This window comes from Oncorhynchus clarkii, chromosome 10 (assembly GCF_045791955.1).
Source record: "Oncorhynchus clarkii lewisi isolate Uvic-CL-2024 chromosome 10, UVic_Ocla_1.0, whole genome shotgun sequence".
NCBI classification, from domain to species: Eukaryota; Metazoa; Chordata; class Actinopteri; order Salmoniformes; family Salmonidae; genus Oncorhynchus; species Oncorhynchus clarkii.
The window spans coordinates 78,910,023-78,937,801 of record NC_092156.1 but is presented as its reverse complement, the minus strand read 5'-3'; the positions used below and the strand labels follow the sequence as shown (position 1 = coordinate 78,937,801).

The window sequence follows — 27,779 nt, the reverse complement described above, 5'->3', positions numbered from 1 at the left end:
AAAACAAGTAAAATAGATAATACACACAAGTGAAATAAACCATACAAAATGTACAGTAAACATATATCATAATGGCGATGGACAGTGTTGCAGTATCTCTCTCAACTCAAAGGGCTTCATTGGCATGGGAAAGACCCAACCAAATCATGAGAAAACAGAAAGAGAATTACATGACAAAGAATTTACAACAAAAACACAGAGCAAACTAGAATGCTATCTGGCCCTAAACAGAGAGTACAGTCTTTCTCTCTCTCTCTCTCTCTCTCTGCCACTCCCTTCATTTCGGAGGTAGCGCAGAGCTAAGTCCCGCCCCAGAGAAGGCCAGTCGGAGTTGGATCGGAGACTGTCTTCGACCAGCCGTTACCAGACGCATCTGGACTGGAGCCGCAGCACAGCAGCTAACCCGTCCTTTCCATTTAATGAATACGGACACTTTTTCAGAATTTAGTATTTAATTATTTTTCAACCTGTCGTTCAGGTGGACTCTGGATAGTTGCCTCCCTTCCCCTCACCCTTTCTACCGTGTAAAAGGAACTAAGGTAAGCCGAAACTTCCCGCTAGTATGCAGCAGCAACAGGTGTCCGTGTCCGTGTGTGTGTATGCGCGCCTGCTGGTGCGTGTGTGTTTGCGTGTGATTTCAAAATATACAGGTGCAACATAGCCTACAGATAACATCGTATCTATGACCGAATAGCAGTAAAGTTGTAGCGTCCAATAGACGCGGTTGATAGAGAGAGAAAAAAGTTCAACGAGAAAGACAGAGAGCGAGAGAGAGAGAGGGAGAGAGCGACAGAGAGATGGAGAGACAGACAGAGAGCGAGCGAGAGACAGAGCGAGAGACAGAGCGAGGGAGAGAGAGAGGGAGAGAGAGAGAGTGTCGTAACCAAAGCAGGACACCTAAGCAGGTGCATCTCGCTGTGGGTAGTCTAGGCTGCCTAGTCAGTGTTTTTCCGCTGACCACAGTGTGTCTTTCTCGATTTAAAACAACAACACATTTCATGGAACCTTTATTTAACTAGGCAAGTCCATTAAGAACCAATTCTTATTCGCAACGACGACCAACAACAACCAAACCCGGACGATACTGGGCCAATTGTGCGCCGCCCTATGGTGACTCCCAATCACAGCCGGGTTGTGATACAGCCTGTAATCGAACCAGGGTGTCTGTAGTAACGCCTCAAGCACTGAGATGTAGTAGCTTAGACCGCTGCGCCACTCGATCGCCCACAATGCCTCACTCTTTCTGTAACTCTCTCTCCGCATCTATCCATTCCTCCATTCATTCCCTTTCTGTCTCTGTCTCACACAGAGCATGACTATGTCTTACCACTGAGACAATAGACAACGGGCCATTTTCTCTCTCTAGTTAATATCCATATACCTCACCTGCACAAACTCAAACATTGACCCAGAGAGAGAGAGAGAGAGCAGAGAGCACACAGCATTATGAGAAATCTACATAAGTACACACTGAGTGCCATTGTGTCCTAATGGCACCCTGTTCACTGTACAGTGCACTATATATGACAAGAGGCTGTATTGTGATTTGGGTGCTGTTTGGGACGCACTCTGAATGTCACATGACCGTGTGACCAGGATGTTGTCCGAGTAACTTCAGACAGTAGTCTGTTCCACCTTAGTTAATGTTGATCCATAATGTCTGTAGTCTGTTCTACCTTAGTTAATGTTGATATATAATGTCTGTAATCTGTTCCACCTTAGTTAATGTCTGTAGTCTGTTCCACCTTAGTTAATGTTGATCCATAATGTCTGTAGTCTGTTCTACCTTAGTTAATGTTGATCCATAATGTCTGTAGTCTGTTCCACCTTAGTTAATGTTGATCCATAATGTCTGTAGTCTGTTCCACCTTAGTTAATGTTGATCCATAATGTCTGTAGTCTGTTCTACCTTAGTTCATGTTGATATACAATGTCTGTAGTCTGTTCTACCTTAGTTAATGTTGATATATAATGTCTGTAGTCTGTTCTACCTTAGTTAATGTTGATCCATAATGTCTGTAGTCTGTTCTACCTTAGTTAATGTTGATATATAATGTCAGTAGTCTGTTCTACCTTGGTTAATGTCAGTAGTCTGTTCTACCTTAGTTAATGTTGATATATAATGTCTGTAGTCTGTTCTACCTTAGTTAATGCCAGTAGTCTGTTCTACCTTAGTTAATGTTGATATATAATGTCTGTAGTCTGTTCTACCTTAGTTAATGCCAGTAGTCTGTTCTACCTTACTTAATGTCAGTAGTCTGTTCCACCTTAGTTAATGTCAGTAGTCTGTTCCACCTTAGTTAATGTCAGTAGTCTGTTATACCTTAGTTAATGTTGATATATAATGTCTGTAGTCTGTTCTACCTTAGTTAATGTCAGTAGTCTGTTCCACCTTAGTTAATGTTGATATATAATGTCTGTAGTCTGTTCTACCTTAGTTAATGCCAGTAGTCTGTTCTACCTTAGTTAATGTTGATATATAATGTCTGTAGTCTGTTCTACCTTAGTTAATGTCAGTAGTCTGTTCTACCTTACTTAATGTCAGTAGTCTGTTCCACCTTAGTTAATGTCAGTAGTCTGTTCCACCTTAGTTAATGTCAGTAGTCTGTTATACCTTAGTTAATGTCTGTAGTCTGTTCTACCTTAGTTAATGTCAGTAGTCTGTTCTACCTTAGTTAATGTTGATATATAATGTCTGTAGTCTGTTCTACCTTAGTTAATGTTGATATATAATGTCTGTAGTCTGTTCTACGTTAGTTCATGTCAGTAGTCTGTTCCACCTTAGTTAATGTCAGTAGTCTGTTCTACCTTAGTTAATGTCAGTAGTCTGTTCTACCTTAGTTAATGTTGATATATAATGTCTGTAGTCTGTTCTACCTTAGTTAATGTTGATATATAATGTCTGTAGTCTGTTCTACCTTAGTTAATGTCAGTAGTCTGTTATACCTTAGTTAATGTCAGTAGTCTGTTCTACCTTAGTTAATGTTGATATATAATGTCTGTAGTCTGTTCTACCTTAGTTAATGTTGATATATAATGTCTGTAGTCTGTTCTACGTTAGTTCATGTCAGTAGTCTGTTCCACCTTAGTTAATGTCAGTAGTCTGTTCTACCTTAGTTAATGTCAGTAGTCTGTTCTACCTTAGTTAATGTTGATATATAATGTCTGTAGTCTGTTCTACCTTAGTTAATGTTGATATATAATGTCTGTAGTCTGTTCTACGTTAGTTCATGTCAGTAGTCTGTTCCACCTTAGTTAATGCCAGTAGTCTGTTCTACCTTAGTTCATGTTGATATATAATGTCAGTAGTCTGTTCTACCTTAGTTAATGTCAGTAGTCTGTTCCACCTTAGTTAATGTCAGTAGTCTGTTATACCTTAGTTAATGTCAGTAGTCTGTTCTACCTTAGTTAATGTTGATATATAATGTCAGTAGTCTGTTCCACCTCAGTTAATGTCAGTAGTCTGTTCTACCTTAGTTAATGTCAGTAGTCTGTTCTACCTTAGTTAATGTCTGTAGTCTGTTCTACCTTAGTTAATGTCAGTAGTCTGTTCTACCTTAGTTAATGTTGATATATAATGTCAGTAGTCTGTTCTACCTTAGTTAATGTCAGTAGTCTGTTCTACCTTAGTTAATGTCAGTAGTCTGTTCTACCTTAGTTAATGTCAGTAGTCTGTTCTACCTTAGTTAATGTCAGTAGTCTGTTCTACCTTAGTTAATGCCAGTAGTCTGTTCTACCTTAGTTAATGTCAGTAGTCTGTTCTACCTTAGTTAATGTTGATATATAATGTCAGTAGTCTGTTCTACCTTAGTTAATGTCAGTAGTCTGTTCTACCTTAGTTAATGTCAGTAGTCTGTTCTACCTTAGTTAATGTCAGTAGTCTGTTCTACCTTAGTTAATGTCAGTAGTCTGTTCTACCTTAGTTAATGTCTGTAGTCTGTTCTACCTTAGTTAATGTCAGTAGTCTGTTCTACCTTAGTTAATGTTGATATATAATGTCAGTAGTCTGTTCTACCTTAGTTAATGTTGATATATAATGTCAGTAGTCTGTTCTACCTTAGTTAATGTCAGTAGTCTGTTCTACCTTAGTTAATGCCAGTAGTCTGTTCTACCTTAGTTAATGTCAGTAGTCTGTTCTACCTTAGTTAATGTTGATATATAATGTCAGTAGTCTGTTCTACCTTAGTTAATGTCAGAGTCTGTTCTACCTTACTTAATGTCAGTAGTCTGTTCTACCTTAGTTAATGCCAGTAGTCTGTTCTACCTTAGTTAATGTCAGTAGTCTGTTCTACCTTAGTTAATGTTGATATATAATGTCTGTAGTCTGTTCTACCTTAGTTAATGTCAGTATTCTGTTCTACCTTAGTTAATGTTGATCCATAATGTCAGTCGTCTGTTCTACCTTAGTTAATGCCAGTAGTCTGTTCTACCTTAGTTAATGTTGATCCATAGTGTCAGTAGTCTGTTCTACCTTAGTTAATCTCAGTAGTCTGTTCTACCTTAGTTAATGTTGATATAAAATGTCAGTAGTCTGTTCTACCTTAGATAATCTCAGTAGTCTGTTCTGCCTTAGTTAATGTTGATATATAATGTCTGTAGTCTGTTCCACCTTAGTTAATGTTGATATATAATGTCTGTAGTCTGTTCCACCTCAGTTAATGTTGATATATAATGTCTGTAGTCTGTTCTACCTTAGTTAATGTTGATATATAATGTCTGTAGTCTGTTCTACCTTAGTTAATGTCAGTAGTCTGTTCTACATTAGTTAATGTTGATATATAATGTCAGTAGTCTGTTCTACCTTAGTTAATGTTGATATATAATGTCTGTAGTCTAACTGAACTTTATATGGCGGTTGGCAACCAACTGTAAGGTGCATTACCACCACCAACTGGACTGGAGTGTGGACCTCAGTCCATCTTTCAATCACCCACGTGGGTATACGCTCCTAACAACCAATGAGGAGATGGGAGAGGCGGGACTTGCAGCACATCAAACATCACAGATAGTTCTATTTTAGCGTCTGGCTACGCAGACTCACATCGACGCGTCGCGATAAGTGTGGTCTGCATGTTAGTCGCTACAATATCTTTCAAACAGGACATTAGTCTGTTACCTGAGTCCTGAATTGGCCCACTACGGATGTCTATATCGGTCTGCTAATGCAGGACTAGTAAAGGTCTATTAACACAGGACTAGTAAAGGCCTGTTCACACAGGACTAGTAAAGGCCTGTTCACACAGGACTAATAAAGGTCCTCTAATACAGGACTAGTAATACAGGACTAGTAAAGGTCTATTAACACAGGACTAGTCAAGGTCCTCTATTACAGGACTAGTAAAGGTCCACTAATACAGGACTAGTAAAGGTCCTCTATTACAGGACTAGTAAAGGTCCACTAATACAGGACTAGTAAAGGTCCTCTATTACAGGACTAGTAAAGGTCTGTTAATACAGGACTAGTAAAGGTCTGTTAATACAGGACTAGTAAAGGTCTGTTAATACAGGACTAGTAAACGTCCTCTAATACAGGACTAGTAAAGGTCCTCTAATACAGGACTAGTAAAGGTCTGTTAATACAGGACTAGTAAAGGTCTGTTAATACAGGACTAGTAAAGGTCCACTAATACAGGACTAGTAAAGGTCTGTTAATACAAGACTAGTAAAGGTCCACTAATACAGGACTAGTAATACAGGACTAGTAATACAGGACTAGTAAAGGTCTGTTAATACAGGACTAGTAAAGGTCCACTAATACAGGACTAGTAAAGGTCCACTAATACAGGACTAGTAAAGGTCCTCTAATACAGGACTAGTAAAGGTATGTTAATACAGGACTAGTAAAGGTCCTCTAATACAGGACTAGTAAAGGTATGTTAATACAGGACTAGTAAAGGTCCTCTAATACAGGACTAGTAAAGGTATGTTAATACAGGACTAGTAAAGGTCTGTTAATACAGGACTAGTAAAGGTCTGTTAATACAGGACTAGTAAAGGTCCACTAATACAGGACTAGTAAAGGTCCTCTATTACAGGACTAGTAAAGGTCCACTAATACAGGACTAGTAAAGGTCTGTTAATACAGGACTAGTAAAGGTATGTTAACACAGGACTAGTAAAGGTCCTCTAATACAGGACTAGTAAAGGTCCACTAATACAGGACTAGTAAATGTCTGTTAATACAGGACTAGTAAAGGTCCTCTAATACAGGACTAGTAAAGGTCCTCTAATACAGGACTAGTAAAGGTCTGTTAATGCAGGACTAGTAAAGGTCCTCTAATACAGGACTAGTAAAGGTCCTCTAATACAGGACTAGTAAAGGTCTGTTAATACAGGACTAGTAAAGGTCCTCTAATACAGGACTAGTAAAGGTCCTCTAATACAGGACTAGTAAAGGTCCTCTAATACAGGACTAGTAAAGGTCCTCTAATACAGGACTAGTAAAGGTCCTCTAATACAGGACTAGTAAAGGTCTGTTAATACAGGACTAGTAAAGGTCCTCTAATACAGGACTAGTAAAGGTCTGTTAATACAGGACTAGTAAAGGTCTGTTAATACAGGACTAGTAAAGGTCTGTTAATACAGGACTAGTAAAGGTCCTCTAATACAGGACTAGTAAAGGTCCTCTAATACAGGACTAGTAAAGGTCTGTTAATACAAGACTAGTAAAGGCCCAGTTTACTGATTTTATGAACACCATCCCTACTTCCCTCTGCTATGGGGTGTAACCAAAGCTGTGTTGTACTCATTAGGTAAAATAAAATTATTCCCTCACAAGGAATTAGAAGGAGAGAAATATAACCAAACTGACTTTCTCTTTCTTTGTGCTATTCTACAGACCAAGAGCTGGTCAGACTAGTTAAAGAGAGAGAGAGAGAGGGAGGGAGGGAAGGAGGGAGTGACAGTCAGACAGACAGACAGACAGAGAGAGACAGAGAGAGAGTGAGAGAGACAGAGAGAGAGAGACAGAGAGATAGATGGGGGGGGGGGGGGGGGTGAGACTGATTCTTTGTAAACATAGACTCAGGTATGTGTTTTCCTTCTGCCTTGTTTTGATATTGTAGTTTCCTGAGTTGGGTTTGTGAGACGATATCAAGAAACCTCTTTACTGGTTATAATATAGTTATTATATAGAACTGTGTGTTTACTAGTTATATGTGTATACTAGTTATAATATAGTTATGTAGAACTGTTTCTATGGAACTAGTTGGATTCATACACAAAATATCTATGTTGTCAACCTAAAGCGGTTATTCGTCTCGATCGGGGGACATAGGGTTCTATGTGGAACACGTAAGGGTTGTACTTCGAACCCAAAATGATTTGTCAAAAGGGTTATAACCATTTTAAAACCATTTTTTATGAGACTGTACCTCTGTCCTCTGGCTCATAAACACAGCGTCTTAGCCATTTTAAAAATGTATTTATTTATTTATTTATTTCACCTTTATTTAACCAGGTAAGATAGTTGAGAACAAGTTCTCATTTACAACTGCGACCCAGACCAAGATAAAGCAAAGTAGTGTGACACAAACAACAACACAGAGTTACACATGGAGTAAACAATAAACAAGTCAATAACACAGTAGAAAAAAAAAGTCTACATACATTGTGTGCAAAAGGCATGAGGAGGTAGGCAATAAATAGGCCATAGGAGCGAATAATTACAATTTAGCAGATTAACACTGGAGCGCAAGTAGAGATTTAATTTTGGATTGGAGATGCTTAATGTGAGTCTGGAAGGAGAGTTTACAGTCTAACCAGACACCTAGGTATTTGTAGTTGTCCACGTATTCTAAGTCAGAACCGTCCAGGGTGGTGATGCTGGACGGGCGGGAAGGTGTGGGCAGCAATCGGTTGAAAAGCATGCATTTAGTTTTACTTGCATTTAAGAGCAGTTGGAGGCCACGGAAGGAGAGTTGTATGGCATTGAAGCTCGTCTGGAGGTTAATTAACACAGTGTCCAAAGAAAGGCCAGAATTATACAGAATGGTGTCGTCTGTGTAGAGGTGGATCAGAGAATCACCTGCAGCAAGAGCGACATCATTGATGTTTACAGAGAAAAGAGTCGGTCCGGGAATTGAACCCTGTGGCACCCCCAGAGAGACTGCCAGAGGTTCGGACAACAGGTCCTCCGATTTGACACACTGAACCCTGTCTGCGAAGTAGTTGGTGAACCAGGCGAGGCAGTCATTTGAGAAGCCAAGGCTATTGTCTGCCGATAAGAATACGGTGATTGACAGAGTCGAAAGCCTTGGCCAGGTCGATGATGAAGGCTGCACAGTACTGTCTCTTACCGATGGCGGTTTTGATATCGTTTAGGACCTTGAGCTTGGCTGAGGTGCACCCATGACAAGCTCGGAAACCAGCTGCATAGCAGAGAAGGTACGGTGGATTCGAAATTGTCGGTGACCTGTTTGTTAACTTGGCTTTCAAAGACCTTGGAAAGGCAGGGTAGGATAGATATAGGTCTGTAGCAGTTTTGGTCTAGATTTGTCTCCCCCTTTGAAAAGGGTGATGACCACAGCAGCTTTCCGATCTTTGGGGATCTCAGACGACACGAAAGAGGGGTTGAAAAGGCTTGTAATAGGGGTTGCAACAATTTCGACAGATAATTTTAGAAAGAGAGGGTCCAGATTGTCTAGCCCGGCTGATTTGTAGGGGTCCAGATTTTGCAGGTCTTTCAGAACATCAGCTATCTGGATTTGGGTGCAGGAGAAAGGGGGCGAGTTGCTGTGGAGGGTGCCGGGCAGTTGACCAAGGTAGGGGTAGCCAGGTGGAAAGCATGGCCAGCCGTAGAAAAATGATTATTGAAATTCTCAATTATCATGGAATTATCAGTGGTGACAGTGTTTCCTAGCCTCAGTGCATTGGGCAGCTGGAAGGAGGTGCTCTTATTCTCCATGGACTTTACAGTGTCCCAGAACTGTTTTGAGTTGCAAATGCACATTTCTGGTTGAAAAAGCTATCCTTACTGGTTCTACATTTTCTGAACGGGGCATGCTTTTTTAAGACTTTTTTTTAAAGAAAAGCACTTTTAAAGAATAACCAGGCATCCTCTACTGACGGGATGAGGTCAATATCCTTCCAGGATACCCTCGTCAGGTCGATTAGAAAGGCCTGCTCACTGAAGTGTTTTATGGAGCGTTTGACAGTGATGAGGGGTGGTGGTTTGACCGCAGACCCATTACGGACGCAGGCAATGAGGCAGAGATCGCTGATATCCTGGTTGAAGACAGCAGTGTCCGTGTTTACAGATCTGGGGTTGTACCTGGTAGGTTCATTGATAATTTGTGTGATATTGAGGGCATCAAGCTTAGATTGTAGGATGGCTGGGGTGTTAAGCATGTCCCAGTTTAGGTCACCTAACAGCACAAGGTCTGAAGATAGTTGGGGGGCGATCAATTCACATATGGAGTCCAGGGCACAGCTGGGGGCAGAAGGTGGTAGAAGAAGCGGCAACTGTTTCTGGAAATGTGCATTTTTAAAGTAGAAGCTCAAATTGTTTGTGACCTGAATAGTAAGACAGAACTCTACAGTAGATTGCAACTCCGCCCCCTTTGGCAGTTCTATCTTGTCGGAAAATGGTATAGTTAGGGATGGACATTTCGGGGTTTTTGGTGGTTTTCCTAAGTCAGGATTCAGACACGACTAGGACATCCGGGTTGGCAGAGTGTGCTAAGGCAGTGAATAAAACAAACTTAGGGAGGAGGTTTCTAATGTTAACATGCATGAAACCAAGGCTTTTACGGTTACAGAAGTCAACACATGATAGCGCCTGGGGAATAGGAGTGGAGCAAAGCACTGCAGGGCCTGGATTCACCTCTACATCACCAGAGGAACAGAGGAGGAGTAGGATAAGGGTACAGCTAAAGGCTATAAGAACTGTTGTCTAGTACGTCCAGAACAGAGAGTAAAAGGAGCATGTTTCTGGGTGCGGTAGAATAGATTCAAGAAATAATGTACAGACAAAGGTATGGTAGGATGTGAATACAGTGGAGGTAAACCTAGGCATTGAGTGACAATGAGAGCGATATTGTCTCTAGAAACATCATTTAAACCAGGTTGAGGTCATCACATGTGTGGGAGGTGGAGCCAAAGGCTTAGCTAAGTCTTATTGAGCAGGGCTAGAGGCTCTACACTGAAATAAGGCAGTGATTACTAACCAAAACAGCAATGGACAAGGCATATTGACGTTAGGGAGAGGTATGCATAGCCGAGTGATCATTGGGTCCTGTGAGTAGCTGGGCGAACTGGAGACACGGCGATTCAGACAGCTAGCGGGCAGGGGCCCGGTTGTATCAGTTGTAGCCCCCGGTTACGGTTACGTTGGCACGGTTACCAGTCGTGATGGATCAGCAGGGGGCCATGTCGTAAAAAAAAAAAAAGGACTTCTTCAACTAACAGTCCGCTGTGCTCTAGACAGCTAGCGGGCCGCGGCTAGCAGGCTAGCAGACGGGCATTCAGGGGATGTCGCGACAGAGGGGCCAGTTGAAAAACCCCCTCGGGCAGATTATGTTGGCAGTCCAGTCGTGAAGGATCGGCGGGGCTCCGCATCGGCAATAAAAGGGGTCCAGGCCAATTGCTAAAATAGGTATTGTAGCCCAAGGAGTGGCTGATGGACCTCTTCAGCTAGCCGGGAGATGGGCCTAGCGTAGGCTAGCTCCAGGCTAATTGGTGCTTGCTTCGGGACAGAGACATTAGCCAGGAGAAGCCAATCAGAATAGCAGCTAGCTGTGGTGATCCAGGTGAAGAGGTTCAGAGTGGTAGGAATACGGGGATAAGGAGAAGAAGAAGTCTGATATGCTCTGGGTTGAATCGCGTTGTGCAGACTGGCAGGAGTTGTCCAGGCTAAAGGTTAGCTGATGACCCGCTAGCAGTGGCTAGCTGACTACCATCAGACCCAGATGATCAGTGGGGTCTACAGAGGGCTCCCGAGTGGCCAGCAGACTAAGGCACTACATATCAGTGCTCGAGGTGTCACTACTGACCCTGTTTCCATTCCAGGCTGTATCACAACCGGCTGTGATTTTGGAGTCCCATTGGGTGTCCCACTATTGGCCCAACGTCGTCCGGGTTAGGTTTTGGCCGGCGTAGGCCGTCATTGTAAATAAGAATTTGTTCTTATCTAACTTAACTAGTTAAATCAATAGCCTAGTTAAATAAAGGTTAAATACATATAAATAAATACAGGCTGTCTCAAGCTGTGTGTGTGTAACCTGACTATGCTGTTAGTAACCCGAGTTGTGATGAGGCAGCATGGCTGATGGGCCCTAGACGGTAGGTGATTGCCATGGTAACATTCAGCAGGCTGTCTGGCGGGGAGGAGGGGAGGTTGTAACAATATCTGCCCTCAGAACAATGACTACGAGATGGCTGCCACAGGGAGAGAGTCCTCTCTGTCTGTCACTCTCTCTTTCTCCTCCAAGAACAATATTCTAAATTCTAAAACTAAATTCTAAAACTCTAAACCTCTAAATACACAATATTCTAAATTCCAAAACTAAATTCTAAAATTCTAAAACTCGAAATATACAATATTCCAAATTCTAAAACTAAATTCTAAAATTCTAAACCTCTAAATATACAATATTCCAAATTCTAAAACTAAATTCTAAAATTCTAAACCTCTAAATACACAATATTCTAAATTCTAAAACTCTAAAATTCAAAAACTCTAAATACACAGTCCTATAGACAGTGAGTCACGTGGCTGTGTCTTGCTATATAAATCAGGCAGACAGGCTTCGAGGCATTCAGTTACTGTTCCGTTGACTATTAGAAGGGGCGAGGGACCTAAGCGACTTTGAACGTGGTCTGATCTCCGCTGCCAGGCAAGCCTGATCCAGTGTCTCAGAAAAGAGCTGGACTCCTGGGCTTTTCCCGCACAACACTTTCTAGGGTTGGTGCGGCAAACAAAAAACATCCAGTCAGCGACAGCCCTAGTGGGCGAAATCAGCTCCAAGGTGGAACTAGAATAGCTAACAGACAAATAACATCCAGTCAGCGACAGCCCTAGTGGGCGAAATCAGCTCCAAGGTGGAACTAGAATAGCTAACAGACAAATAACATCCAGTCAGCGACAGCCCTAGTGGGCGAAATCAGCTCCAAGGTGGAACTAGAGTAGCTAACAGACAAATAACGGTGCAGTACAACAGTGGTGTGCAGAACGGCATCTCGGGAACACACAACTCGTCGGTCCTGGATACGGATTGGCTACAGACGACCACATCGGGGTTCCTCTCCTATCAGCTAAAAACAAGGTGTCCCTGTCACTGGGTCATCACCAACGCTGGACAATTGAGTAGTCGAAAAACATTCCTCGGTCCCCCCGACGAATTCAGGTTCCTGTTGCGTCACGCTGATGGCAGAGTCAGGATTTGGCGTAAGCAGCATCAATCCGTAGCCCCTTCCTGTCTGGTGTCAACGGTACAGACTGGGGAGGTGGTGTTGGTGGGGGCAATGTTGTCCTTCCTGTCTGGTGTCAACGGTAGCAGGCTGGGGGAGGTGGTGTAATGGTGGGGGGAATGTTGTCCTTCCTGTCTGGTGTCAACGGTAGCAGGCTGGGGGAGGTGGTGTAATGGTGGGGGGAATGTTGTCCTTCCTGTCTGGTGTCAACGGTAGCAAGTGGGGGGAATGTTTTCCTTCTGTTGGGGTGTTGCTATAGGCCACCAAGTACTAACAGTCCTTCCTGTCTGGTGTCAACGGTAGCAGGCTGGGGGAAGTGGTGTTGGTGGGGGGAATGTTGTCCTTCCTGTCTGGTGTCAACGGTAGCCGGCTGGGGGGAATGTTGTCCTTCCTGTCTGGTGTCAACGGTAGCAGGCTGGGGGGAATGTTGTTCTTCCTGTCTGGTGTCAACGGTAGCAGGCTGGGGGGAATGTTGTCCTTCCTGTCTGGTGTCAACGGTAGCAGGCTGGGGGGAATGTTGTCCTTCCTGTCTGGTGTCAACGGTAGCAGGCTGGGGGGAATGTTGTCCTTCCTGTCTGGTGTCAATGGTAGCAGGCTGGGGGGAATGTTGTCCTTCCTGTCTGGTGTCAACGGTAGCAGGCTGGGGGGAATGTTGTCCTTCCTGTCTGGTGTCAACGGTAGCAGGCTGGGGGGAATGTTGTCCTTCCTGTCTGGTGTCAACGGTAGCAGGCTGGCAGGAATGTTGTCCTTCTTTTGGGGTGTTGCCAGTAACAGTCAGTATCTAAATAATATGTGTGAAATGCTTGATACTGTATGTGATGTAAACAGAGAGGTCTTCTTTCTCAGGGACCTGAATATTGACTGGTTGTCATCAAGCTGTCCACTCAGAAGGAAGCTTCTCACTTCTCACTAGGACACATCACTGCACTCTGATCATCTCTGTATACCCGTCGCAAGACCCACTGGTTGATGGTTATTTATAAAACCCTCTTAGGCCTCACACACCCCTATCTGAGATATCTACTGCAGCCCTCATCCTCCACATACAACACCTGTTCACTCCCCCCCTATCTGAGATATCTACTGCAGCCCTCATCCTCCACATCCAACACCCGTTCTGCCAGTCACATTCTGTTAACGGTCCCCAAAGCACACACATCCCTGGGTCGCTCCTCTTTTCAGTTCTCTGCAGCTAGCGACTGGAACGACCTGCAACAAACACTCAAACTGGACAGTTTTATCTCCATCTCTTCATTCAAAGACTCAATCATGGACACTCTTACTGACAGTTGTGGCTGCTTTGTGTGATGTATTGTTGTCTCTACCTTCTTGCCCTTTGTGCTGTTGTCTGGGCCCAATAATGTTTGTACTGTGTTTTGTGCTGCTACCATATTGTGTTGCTACCATGTTGCTGTCATGCTGTGTTGCTACCGTGCTGTGTTGTCATGTGTTGCTACCATGCTGTGTTGTCATGTTGTGTTGCTACCATGCTGTGTTGTCATGTTGTGTTGCTACCGTGCTGATAATTCAGTGCTGATTCTTCCACTGATTCAGGGTGATAATTCAGTGCTGATTCTTCCACTGATTCAGGGTGATAATTCAGTGCTGATTCTTCCACTGATTCAGGGTGATAATTCAGTGCTGATTCTTCCACTGATTCAGGGTGATAATTCAGTGCTGATTCTTCCACTGATTCAGGGTGATAATTCAGTGCTGATTCTTCCCCTGATTCAGGGTGATAATTCAGTGCTGATTCTTCCACTCATTCAGGGTGATAATTCAGTGCTGATTCTTCCGGTGTTCTGCACCACATAAAGAATAAAACATTCATCAATTCGGAATAGTAGATGAGGTTATCCAAGCAGTAAGGTTAGATAAGGTTATCCAAGCAGTAATCATAACCTGAAACAACAACAATTCCTACTTTATCTGGGATCAGGCGCTGCCAATGGGAGGGAGGGAGGGAGGGAGAGAGAGAGAGGGAGAGAGAGAGAGAGAGAGAGAGAGAGAGAGAGAGAGAGAGAGAGAGAGACATAATCTTACCAGGTCACGTCTATCGCTTCCTAACAAAACCTCTACCACTCACACACAGATCACGGTGCCACAGGTGACCCGCTGTTAGAAAGCCTGTCAGATACACATATCTGAATCCCAAATGGCATATTATCCCCCATAAGGCCCTGGTCTAAAGTAGTGCACTATGAAGGGAACAGGGTTCCATAGGATTCTGGTCTAAAGTAGTGCACTATGAAGGGAACAGGGTTCCATAGGACTCTGGTCTAAAGTAGTGCACTATGAAGGGAACAGGGAAACATTTGGAGCTCACACATCATGAGTCTGACAACACACCCTCAAAACGCCTCCTAACCACTAATCAGTTACCTATTGTATACTTAGACCATTTAGTCACACACACACACACACACACACACACACACACACACACACACACACACACACACACACACACACACACACACACACACACACACACACACACACACACACACACAGGCTGTAAACTGGGTTCTGAGTGTTAGATTCAACAGTATGGCAAGAGGGAAAGAGGGAAAGAGAGATGTTATTGATCCTGTTATTGATCCTGATTCAGCCTGATAAATGTGTTCTGTCCTGATGTTATTGATCCTGATACAGCCTGATAAATATGTGTTCTGTCCTGATGTTACTGATCCTGATACAGCCTGATAAATATGTGTTCTGTCCTGATGTTATTGATCCTGATAAATATGTGTTCTGTCCTGATGTTATTGATCCTGATAAATATGTGTTCTGTCCTGATGTTATTGATCCTGATACAGCCTGATAAATATGTGTTCTGTCCTGATGTTATTGATCCTGATACAGCCTGATAAATATGTGTTCTGTCCTGATGTTATTGATCCTGATAAATATGTGTTCTGTCCTGATGTTATTGATCCTGATACAGCCTGATAAATATGTGTTCTGTCCTGATGTTATTGATCCTGATACAGCCTGATAAATATGTGTTCTGTCCTGATGTTATTGATCCTGATAAATATGTGTTCTGTCCTGATGTTATTGATCCTGATAAATATGTGTTCTGTCCTGATGTTATTGATCCTGATACAGCCTGATAAATATGTGTTCTGTCCTGATGTTATTGATCCTGATACAGCCTGATAAATATGTGTTCTGTCCTGATGTTATTGATCCTGATAAATATGTGTTCTGTCCTGATGTTATTGATCCTGATACAGCCTGATAAATACGTGTTCTGTCCTCCTCTTGTTGTTATGACAACTAACTCATTTTTTTCTCTCTTCCTCTCCTCCCTTCCCCGCTGTTCCTCCCAGCCATGCACCCTCCCCCGTCACTCCTCTCCCTCCTCCTCCACCTCTCCCTGTACCCCAGTGCATGCTGGTCCTCCAGGATCATCGTAGTCCCTCCCATCATGTTTGAGTCCCATCTCTACATCTTCAAGACCCTGGCCACAGAACTCCACCTCCAGGGACATGATACTTCCATCCTGCTGTCAGAGGGGCGCCAGGTAACATTGTGTTACTAAATATAGGGTCAGAGGTGGGCCAGGTAACATTGTGTTACTAAGTAGAGGGTCAGAGGTGGGCCAGGTATCAGTGTGTTACTAAGTAGAGGGTCAGAGGTGGGCCAGGTAACATTGTGTTACTAAGTAGCAGGGTCATTGGTGTCCGAGGTGGGCCAGGTAACATTGTGTTACTTAGTAGAGGGTCAGAGGTGGGCCAGGTAACATTGTGTTACTAAGTAGCAGGGTCATTGGTGTCCGAGGTGGGCCAGGTAACATTGTGTTACTTAGTAGAGGGTCAGAGGTGGGCCAGGTAACATTGTGTTACTTAGTAGAGGGTCAGAGGTGTCCGAGGTGGGCCAGGTAACATTGTGTTACTAAGTAGAGAGTCAGAGGTGGGCCAGGTAACATTGTGTTACTAAGTAGCAGGGTCAGAGGTGGGCCAGGTAACATTGTGTTACTTAGTAGAGGGTCAGAGGTGTCCGAGGTGGGCCAGGTAACATTGTGTTACTAAGTAGCAGGGTCATTGGTGTCCGAGGTGGGCCAGGTAACATTGTGTTACTTAGTAGAGGGTCAGAGGTGGGCCAGGTAACATTGTGTTACTTAGTAGAGGGTCAGAGGTGTCCGAGGTGGGCCAGGTAACATTGTGTTACTAAGTAGAGAGTCAGAGGTGGGCCAGGTAACATTGTGTTACTAAGTAGCAGGGTCATTGGTGTCAGAGGTGGGCCAGGTAACATTGTGTTACTAAGTAGCAGGTTCATTGTTGTCAGAGGTGGGCCAGGTAACATTGTGTTACTAAGTAGCAGGGTCATTGGTGTCAGAGGTGGGCCAGGTAATATTGTGTTACTAAGTAGAAGGATCATTGGTGTCAGAGGTGGGCCAGGTAACATTGTGTTACTAAGTAGAAGGGTCATTGGTGTCAGAGGTGGGCCAGGTATCATTGTGTTACTAAGTAGCAGGATCATTGGTGTCAGAGGTGGGCCAGGTAACATTGTGTTACTAAGTAGAGGGTCATTGGTGTCAGAGGTGGGCCAGGTAACATTGTGTTACTAAGTAGAGGGTCAGAGGTGGGCCAGGTAACATTGTGTTACTAAGTAGCAGGGTCATTGGTGTCAGAGGTGGGCCAGGTAACATTGTGATACTAAGTAGCAGGATCATTGGTGTCAGGGGGGGGCCAGGTATCATTGTGTTACTAAGTAGAAGGGTCATTGGTGTCAGAGGTGGGCCAGGTAACATTGTGTTACTAAGTAGAAAGATCATTGGTGTCAGAGGTGGGCCAGGTAACATTGTGATACTAAGTAGAAGGATCATTGGTGTCAGAGGTGGGCCAGGTAACATTGTGATACTAAGTAGAAGGGTCATTGGTGTCAGAGGTGGGCCAGGTAACATTGTGTCACTAAGTAGAAGGATCATTGGTGTCAGAGGTGGGCCAGGTAACATTGTGTTACTAAGTAGAGGGTCATTGGTGTCAGAGGTGGGCCAGGTAACATTGTGTTACTAAGTAGAGGGTCAGAGGTGGGCCAGGTAACATTGTGTTACTAAGTAGCAGGGTCATTGGTGTTAGAGGTGGGCCAGGTAACATTGTGATACTAAGTAGCAGGATCATTGGTGTCAGGGGTGGGCCAGGTAACATTGTGTTACTAAGTAGAGGGTCAGAGGTGGGCCAGGTAACATTGTGTTACTTAGTAGAGGGTCAGAGGTGGGCCAGGTAACATTGTGTTACTAAGTAGCAGGGTCATTGGTGTCAGAGGCGGGCCAGGTAACATTGTGTTACTAAGTAGCAGGGTCATTGGTGTCAGCGGTGGGCCAGGTAACATTGAGTTACTAAGTAGCAGTGTCATTGGTGTCAGAGGTGGGCCAGGTAACATTGTGATACTAAGTAGCAGGATCATTGGTGTCAGAGGTGGGCCAGGTAACATTGTGTTACTAAGTAGAGGGTCAGAGGTGGGCCAGGTAACATTGTGTTACTTAGTAGAGGGTCAGAGGTGGGCCAGGTAACATTGTGTTACTAAGTAGCAGGGTATGTGGTGTCAGAGCTGGGCCAAGTAACATTGTGTTACTAAGTAGCAGGGTCATTGGTATCAGAGGTGGGCCAGGTAACATTGTGATACTAAGTAGAAGGGTCATTGGTGTCAGAGGTGGGCCAGGTAACATTGTGTTACTAAGTAGCAGGGTCATTGGTGTCAGAGGTGGGCCAGGTAACATTGTGATACTAAGTAGAAGGGTCATTGGTGTCAGATGTGGGCTAGGTAACATTGTGTTACTAAGTAGCAGGGTCAGAGGTGTCAGAGGTGGGCCAGGTAACATTGTGATACTAAGTAGCAGGGTCATTGATGTCAGATGTGGGCCAGGTAACATTGTGATACTAAGTAGCAGGGTCATTGATGTCAGAGGTGGGCCAGGTAACATTGTGTTACTAAGTAGCAGTGTCATTGGTGTCAGAGGTGGGCCAGGTAACATTGTGATACTAAGTAGAAGGGTCATTGGTGTCAGATGTGGGCTAGGTAACATTGTGTTACTAAGTAGCAGGGTCATTGGTGTCAGAGGTGGGCCAGGTAACATTGTGATACTAAGTAGCAGGGTCATTGATGTCAGATGTGGGCCAGGTAACATTGTGATACTAAGTAGCAGGGTCATTGGTGTCAGAGGTGGGCCAGGTAACATTGTGTTACTAAGTAGCAGGGTCAGAGGTGTCAGAGGTGGGCCAGGTATCATTGTGATACTAAGTAGCAGGGTCATTGTAATGAACGAAAGGTCATTTCCACGGTAACAGAATTGCTATTTTTTTACTTAAAATGTCTGCCTAAGAAAAACCACTGATTTCAAAGTTTAACAAACCAAACGACTCTATGCACAATGACTACATTTAACAATTTAAACTGAACATTTTACTAAAACACATTTCCTTAAAATCTCCCTCAGTTGGCCACGTTTTCCAAAAAAAACTCTTAAATATATTCTCCCAGGGTTAATTCCCCACATGATGTGTTAGTGTAGAGGGTGAGACAGACAAATCAGGGGAGCTACCTCTAGAACGTGTTAGTTGTTGATGAGGGGAGCTACCTCTAGAACCTGTTAGCTGTTGATGAGGGGAGCTACCTCTAGAACGTGTTAGTTGTTGATGAGGGGAGCTACCTCTAGAACCTGTTAGCTGTTGATCAGGGGAGCTACCTCTGGAACGTGTTAGTTGTTGATCAGGGGAGCTACCTCTAGAACGTGTTAGTTGTTGATGAGGGGAGCTACCTCTAGAACCTGTTAGCTGTTGATCAGGGGAGCTACCTCTAGAACCTGTTAGCTGTTGATCAGGGGAGCTACCTCTAGAACCTGTTAGCTGTTGATCAGGGGAGCTGCCTCTAGAACTTGTTAGCTGTTGATCAGGGGAGCTACCTCTAGAACCTGTTAGCTGTTGATGAAGGGAGCTGCCTCTAGAACCTGTTAGCTGTTGATCAGGGGAGCTGCCTCTAGAACCTGTTAGTTGTTGATCAGGAGAGCTACCTCTAGAACCTGTTAGCTGTTGATCAGGGGAGCTGCCTCTAGAACTTGTTAGCTGTTGATCAGGGGAGCTACCTCTAGAACCTGTTAGCTGTTGATGAAGGGAGCTGCCTCTAGAACCTGTTAGCTGTTGATCAGGGGAGCTGCCTCTAGAACCTGTTAGTTGTTGATCAGGAGAGCTACCTCTAGAACCTGTTAGCTGTTGATGAGGGGAGCTACCTCTAGAAGCTGTTAGCGGTTGATCAGGAGAGCTACCTCTGGAACCTGTTAGCTGTTGATCAGGAGAGCTGCCTCTATAACCTGTTAGCTGTTGATCAGGGGAGCTACCTCAAGAACCTGTTAGCTGTTGATCAGGAGAGCTACCTCTAGAAGCTGTTAGTTGTTGATCAGAGGAGCTGCCTCTAGAACCTGTTAGCTGTTGATCAAGAGAGCTGCCTCTAGAACCTGTTAGCTGTTGATCAGGAGAGCTACCTCTAGAAGCTGTTAGTTGTTGATCAGAGGAGCTACCTCTGGAACCTGTTAGCTGTTGATCAGGAGAGCTACCTCTGGAACCTGTTAGCTGTTGATCAGAGAACTGCCTCTAGAACCTGTTAGCTGTTGATCAGGGGAGCTACCGCTAGAACCTGTTAGCTGTTGATCAGGAGAGCTACCTCTGAAACCTGTTAGCTGTTGATCAGGGGAGCTGCCTCTAGAACCTGTTAGCTGTTGATCAGGAGAGCTACCTCTGGAACCTGTTAGTTGTTGATGAGGGGAGCTACCTCTAGAACCTGTTAGCTGTTGATCAGGAGAGCTGCCACTAGAACCTGTTAGCTGTTGATCAGGGGAGCTACCTCTAGAACCTGTTAGCTGTTGATCAGGAGAGCTACCTCTAGAACCTGTTAGCTGTTGATCAGGGGAGCTACATCTAGAACCTGTTAGCTGTCTATGCTGAGGGGCTCCCAGCGCCCTTATAGAGACTCCTCGTGTATAATACATTCTGAGGGCCTATTACTGTCAGCTGTAGTAACCTAGTAGCCTAGTACTGTTAGCTGTAGTAGCCTAGTACTGTTAGCTGTAGTAGTCTAGTACTGTTAGCTGTAGTAGTCTAGTACTGTTAGCTGTAGTAGTCTAGTACTGTTAGCTGTGTACATGTTACTATATTGCCCCTTGGGATAATAAAGCCTCTCCTCTCCTCTCCTCTCCTCTCCTCTAGGTGCCCCCCTCCCCCCACTACACCTTCCAGCGTTACCCAGGCATCTTCAACTCCTCCACAGCCGACAGTTTCCTCCAGTCCAAGGTCAGCAACATCTTCTCTGGTCGTCTCACGGCGTTGGAACTCTTCGACATCCTCGACCACTACGCCCAGAACTGCGACGCCGTCGTGGGAAACAAAGAGGTCATGACCCGACTCAAGGATGCCAACTTTGACCTTTTATTGGTCGACCCCAACGAGATGTGTGGGTTCGTGATCGCTCACATCCTCGGGGTTCCCTACGCTGTCTTTTCCACGGGCCTATGGTACCCGGCGGAGGTCGGGGCTCCTGCCCCTCTCTCGTACGTCCCAGAGTTCAACTCTCTCCTCACCGATCAGATGTCTCTAGTCCAGAGGATTACCAACACGGCGGTGTACCTGGTATCCCGGTTCGGTGTTCAGTACCTGGTGTTGCCTAAGTATGAGCGCATCATGAGGAAGCACGGCGTGGAGCCGCGGGTGGCCATGCAGGATCTGGTTCAGGGGAGCAGGCTATGGATGTTGTCTACTGATCTGGCCCTGGAGTTCCCGAGGCCCACTCTACCACATGTTGTCTATGTAGGGGGGATACTGACCAAACCTGCCAGCCCGTTACCTCAGGTTAGTATACACACACACACACACACACACACACACACACACACACACACACACACACACACACACACACACACACACACACACACACACACACACACACACACACACACACACACACACACACACACCTGTGTTTTGTGTGTACTAACCTCAACAGTGTTGGTCTCCTCCAGTGTTGGGTCTCCTCCAGTGTTATATCTATGGTTGGTCTCCTCCAGTGTTATATCTATGGTTAGTCTCCTCCAGTGTTATATCTATGGTTGGTCTCCTCCAGTGTTATATCTATGGTTGGTCTCCTCCAGTGTTAGTCTCCTCCAGTGTTAGTCTCCTCCAGTGTTAGTCTCCTCCAGTGTTATATCTATGGTTGGTCTCCTCCAGTGTTAGTCTCCTCCAGTGTTAGTCTCCTCCAGTGTTAGTCTCCTCCAGTGTTAGTCTCCTCCAGTGTTAGTCTCCTCCAGTGTTAGTCTCCTCCAGTGTTGGTCTCCTCCAGTGTTGGTCTCCTCCAGTGTTATATATATGGTTGGTCTCCTCCAGTGTTATATCTATGGTTGGTCTCCTCCAGTGTTATATCTATGGTTGGTCTCCTACAGTGTTTGTCTCCTCCAGTGTTATATCTATGGTTGGTCTCCTCCAGTGTTATATCTATGGTTGGTCTCCTCCAGTGTTATATCTATGGTTGGTCTCCTCCAGTGTTATATCTATGGTTGGGCTCCTCCAGTGTTATATCTATGGTTGGGCTCCTCCAGTGTTATATCTATGGTTGGTCTCCTCCAGTGTTATATCTATGGTTGGTCTCCTCCAGTGTTATATCTATGGTTGGTCTCCTCCAGTGTTATATCTATGGTTGGGCTCCTCCAGTGTTATATCTATGGTTGGTCTCCTCCAGTGTTGGTCTCCTCCAGTGTTGGTCTCCTCCAGTGTTAGTCTCCTCCAGTGTTATATCTATGGTTGGTCTCCTCCAGTGTTATATATATGGTTGGTCTCCTCCAGTGTTATATCTATGGTTGGCCTCCTCCAGTGTTATATCTATGGTTGGTCTCCTCCAGTGTTATATCTATGGTTGGTCTCCTCCAGTGTTGGTCTCCTCCAGTATTATATCTATGGTTGGTCTCCTCCAGTGTTATATCTATGGTTGGTCTCCTCCAGTGTTGGTCTCCTCCAGTGTTATATCTATGGTTGGTCTCCACCATTGTTATATCTATGGTTGGTCTCCTCCAGTGTTGGTCTCCTCCAGTGTTATATCTATGGTTGGTCTCCTCCATTGTTTTATCTATGGTTGGTCTCCTCCAGTGTTGGTCTCCTCCAGTGTTATATCTATGGTTGGTCTCCTCCAGTGTTATATCTATGGTTGGTCTCCTCCAGTGTTGGTCTCCTCCAGTGTTATATCTATGGTTGGTCTCCTCCATTGTTATATCTATGGTTGGCCTCCTCCAGTGTTATATCTATGTTTAGTCTCCTCCAGTGTTAGTCTCCTTCAGTGTTGGTCTCCTCCAGTGTTATATCTATGGTTAGTCTCCTCCTGCGTTATATCTATGGTTGGTCTCCTCCAGTGTTATATCTATGGTTGGTATCCTCCAGTGTTATATCTATGGTTGGTCTCCTCCAGTGTTATATCTATGGTTGGTCTCCTCCAGTGTTATATCTATGGTTGGTCTCCTCCAGTGTTATATCTATGGTTGGCCTCCTCAAGTGTTATATCTATGGTTGGTCTCCTCCAGTGTTGGTCTCCTCCAGGGTTATATCTATGGTTGGTCTCCTCCAGTGTTATATCTATGGTTGGTCTCCTCCAGTGTTGGTCTCCACCAGTGTTATATCTATGGTTGGTCTCCTCCAGTGTTATATCTATGGTTGGTCTCCTCCAGTGTTGGTCTCCTCCAGTGTTGGTCTCCTCCAGTGTTGGTCTCCTCCAGTGTTGGTTTCCTCCAGTGTTATATCTATTATTGGTCTCCTCCAGTGTTGGTCTGCTCCAGTGTTATATCTATGGTTGGTCTCCTCCAGTGTTATATCTATGGTTGGGCTCCTCCAGTGTTATATCTATGGTTGGTCTCCTCCAGTGTTATATCTATGGTTGGTCTCCTCCAGTATTGGTCTCCTCCAGTGTTATATCTAAGGTTGGTCTACTCCAGTGTTGGTCTCTCCAGTGTTATATCTATGGTTGGTCTCCTCCAGTGTTGGTCTCCTCCAGTGTTATATCTATGGTTGGTCTCCTCCAGTGTTATATCTATGTTTTGTCTCCTCCAGTGTTATATCTACGGTTGGTCTCCTCCAGTGTTATATCTATGGTTGGTCTCCTCCAGTGTTGGTCTCCTCCAGTGTTATATATATGGTTGGTCTCCTCCAGTGTTATATCTATGGTTGGTCTCCTCCAGTGTTGGTCTCCTCCAGTGTTGGTCTCCTCCAGTGTTGTTCTCCTCCAGTGTTATATCTATGGGTGGTCTCCTCCAGTGTTGGACTCCTCCAGTGTTATATCTATGGTTTGTCTCCTCCAGTGTTATATCTATGATTGGTCTCCTCCAGTGTTATATATATGATTGGTCTCTTCCAGTGTTGGTCTCCTCCAGTGTTATATCTATGGTTGGTCTCCTCCAGTGTTATATCTATGTTTGGTCTCCTCCAGTGTTATATCTATGGTTGGTCTCCTCCAGTGTTATATCTATTGTTGGTCTCCTCCAGTGTTATATCTATGGTTAGTCTCCTCCAGTGTTATATGTATGGTTGGTTCTCCTCCAGTGTAATATCTATGGTTGGTCTCCTCCAGTGTTGGTCTCCTCAAGTGTTATATCTATGGTTGGTCTCCTCCAGTGTTGGTCTCCTCCAGTGTTATATCTATGGTTGGGCTCCTACAGTGTTATATCTATGGTTGGTCTCCTCCAGTGTTGGTCTCCTCCAGTGTTATATCTATGGTTGGTCTCCTCCAGTGTTGGTCTCCTCCAGTGTTATATCTATGGTTAGTCTCCTCCAGTGTTGGTCTCCTCCAGTGTTGGTCTCCTCCAGTGTTATATCTATGGTTAGTCTCCTCCGGTGTTATATCTATGGTTTGTCTCCTCCAGTGTTATATCTACGGTTGGTCTCCTCCAGTGTTATATCTATGGTTGGTCTCCTCCAGTGTTGGTCTCCTCCAGTGTTATATATATGGTTGGTCTCCTCCAGTGTTATATCTATGGTTGGTCTCCTCCAGTGTTGGTCTCCTCCAGTGTTGGTCTCCTCCAGTGTTGTTCTCCTCCAGTGTTATATCTATGGGTGGTCTCCTCCAGTGTTGGACTCCTCCAGTGTTATATCTATGGTTGGTCTCCTCCAGTGTTATATCTATGATTGGTCTCCTCCAGTGTTATATATATGATTGGTCTCTTCCAGTGTTGGTCTCCTCCAGTGTTATATCTATGGTTGGTCTCCTCCAGTGTTATATCTATGTTTGGTCTCCTCCAGTGTTATATCTATGGTTGGTCTCCTCCAGTGTTATATCTATTGTTGGTCTCCTCCAGTGTTATATCTATGGTTAGTCTCCTCCAGTGTTATATGTATGGTTGGTTCTCCTCCAGTGTAATATCTATGGTTGGTCTCCTCCAGTGTTGGTCTCCTCAAGTGTTATATCTATGGTTGGTCTCCTCCAGTGTTGGTCTCCTCCAGTGTTATATCTATGGTTGGGCTCCTACAGTGTTATATCTATGGTTGGTCTCCTCCAGTGTTGGTCTCCTCCAGTGTTATATCTATGGTTGGTCTCCTCCAGTGTTGGTCTCCTCCAGTGTTATATCTATGGTTAGTCTACTCCAGTGTTGGTCTCCTCCAGTGTTGGTCTCCTCCAGTGTTATATCTATGGTTAGTCTCCTCCGGTGTTATATCTATGGTTGGTCTCCTCCAGTGTTATATCTATGGTTGGTCTCCTCCAGTGTTGGTCTCCTCCAGTGTTATATCTATGGTTGGTCTCCTCCAGTGTTATATCTATGGTTGGTCTCCTCCAGTGTTATATCTATGGTTGGTCTCCTCCAGTGTTGGTCTCCTCCAGTGTTATATCTATGGTTGTTCTCCTCCAGTGTTATATCTATGGTTGTCCTCCTCCAGTGTTGGTCTCCTCCAGTGTTGTTCTCCTCCAGTGTTACATCTATGGTTGGTCTCCTCCAGTGTTGGGCTCCTCTAGTATTGGTCTCCCCCAGTGTTATATCTGTGTTTGGTCTCCTCCAGTGTTGGCCTCCTCCAGTGTTGGACTCCTCCAGTGTTATATCTATGGTTGGTCTCCTCCAGTGTTATATCTATGTTTGGTCGCCTCCAGTGTTATATCTATGATTGGTCTCCTCCAGTGTTATATCTGTGTTTGGTCTCCTCCAGTGTTGGTCTCCTCCAGTGTTATATCTATGGTTGGTCTCCTCCAGTGTTATATCTATGTTTGGTCTCCTCCAGTGTTATATCTATGATTGGTCTCCTCCAGTGTTGGTCTCCTCCAGTGTTATATCTATGGTTGGTCTCCTCCAGTGTTATATCTATGTTTGGTCTCCTCCAGTGCTATATCTGTGTTTGGTCTCCTCCAGTTTTGGTCTCCTCCAGTGTTGGTCTCCTCCAGTGGTATATCAATGGTTGGGCTCCTACAGTGTTATATCTATGGTTGGTCTCCTCCAGTGTTGGTCTCCTCCAGTGTTATATCTATGGTTGGTCTCCTCCAGTGTTATATCTATGTTTTGTCTCCTCCAGTGTTATATCTATGGTTGGTCTCCTCCAGTGTTATATCTATGGTTGGTCTCCTCCAGTGTTGGTCTCCTCCAGTGTTATATCTATGGCTAGTCTCCTCCAGTGTTGGTCTCCTCCAGTGTTATATCTATGGTTGGTCTCCTCCAGTGTTATATCTATGTTTTGTCTCCTCCAGTGTTATATCTATGGTTGGTCTCCTCCAGTGTTATATCTATGGTTGGTCTCCTCCAGTGTTGGTCTCCTCCAGTGTTATATCTATGGTTGGTCTCCTCCAGTGTTATATCTATGGTTGGTCTCCTCCAGTGTTATATCTATGGTTGGTCTCCTCCAGTGTTGGTCTCCTCCAGTGTTGTTCTCCTCCAGTGTTACATCTATGGTTGGTTTCCTCCAGTATTGGGCTCCTCTAGTATTGGTCTCCTCCAGTGTTATATCTGTGTTTGGTCTCCTCCAGTGTTGGCCTCCTCCAGTGTTGGTCTCCTCCAGTGTTATATCTATGGTTGGTCTCCTCCAGTGTTATATCTATGTTTGGTCTCCTCCAGTGTTATATCTATGATTGGTCTCCTCCAGTGTTGGTCTCCTCCAGTGTTGTTCTCCTCCAGTGTTACATCTATGGTTGGTCTCCTCCAGTGTTGGTCTCCTCCAGTGTTATATCTATGGTTGGTCTCCTCCAGTGTTGTTCTCCTCCAGTGTTATATCTATGGTTGGTCTCCTCCAGTGTTGGTCTCCTCCAGTGTTACATCTATGGTTGGGCTCCTCCAGTGTTGGTCTCCTCCAGTGTTATATCTATGGTTGGTCTCCTCCAGTGTTGGTCTCCTCCAGTGTTATATCTATGGTTGGTCTCCTCCAGTGTTGGTCTCCTCCAGTGTTGTTCTCCTCCAGTGTTATAACTATGGTTGGTCTCCTCCAGTGTTATATCTATGGTTAGTCTCCTCCAGTGTTATATCTATGGTTGGTCTCCTCCAGTGTTATATCTATGGTTGGTCTCCTCCAGTGTTAGTCTCCTCCAGTGTTAGTCTCCTCCAGTGTTAGTCTCCTCCAGTGTTATATCTATGGTTGGTCTCCTCCAGTGTTAGTCTCCTCCAGTGTTAGTCTCCTCCAGTGTTAGTCTCCTCCAGTGTTAGTCTCCTCCAGTGTTAGTCTCCTCCAGTGTTGGTCTCCTCCAGTGTTGGTCTCCTCCAGTGTTATATATATGGTTGGTCTCCTCCAGTGTTATATCTATGGTTGGTCTCCTCCAGTGTTATATCTATGGTTGGTCTCCTCCAGTGTTATATCTATGGTTGGTCTCCTCCAGTGTTATATCTATGGTTGGTCTCCTCCAGTGTTATATCTATGGTTGGTCTCCTCCAGTGTTATATCTATGGTTGGTCTCCTCCAGTGTTATATCTATGGTTGGGCTCCTCCAGTGTTATATCTATGGTTGGGCTCCTCCAGTGTTATATCTATGGTTGGTCTCCTCCAGTGTTATATCTATGGTTGGTCTCCTCCAGTGTTATATCTATGGTTGGTCTCCTCCAGTGTTATATCTATGGTTGGGCTCCTCCAGTGTTATATCTATGGTTGGTCTCCTCCAGTGTTGGTCTCCTCCAGTGTTGGTCTCCTCCAGTGTTGGTCTCCTCCAGTGTTAGTCTCCTCCAGTGTTATATCTATGGTTGGTCTCCTCCAGTGTTATATATATGGTTGGTCTCCTCCAGTGTTATATCTATGGTTGGCCTCCTCCAGTGTTATATCTATGGTTGGTCTCCTCCAGTGTTGGTCTCCTCCAGTGTTATATCTATGGTTGGTCTCCTCCAGTGTTATATCTATGGTTGGTCTCCTCCAGTGTTATATCTATGGTTGGTCTCCTCC

The 27,779-nt window shown here is 44.6% G+C and overlaps 1 protein-coding gene across 1 annotated transcript in view; it reads left to right on the top strand.

Annotated features, from left to right (window-relative positions):
* The first annotated feature begins 335 nt into the window (after window positions 1-335).
* LOC139419175 (2-hydroxyacylsphingosine 1-beta-galactosyltransferase-like) overlaps window positions 336-27,779 on the top strand; it is a 99,928-nt gene continuing 72,484 nt past the window's right edge. Inside the window, exons 1-3 of the mRNA XM_071169172.1 lie at window positions 336-539; window positions 15,744-15,937; window positions 20,616-21,254. Of these exons, the coding sequence (XP_071025273.1) occupies window positions 15,746-15,937; window positions 20,616-21,254 (831 nt within the window). The 5' untranslated portion in view covers window positions 336-539; window positions 15,744-15,745. The remainder of the gene's footprint in view (window positions 540-15,743; window positions 15,938-20,615; window positions 21,255-27,779) is intronic.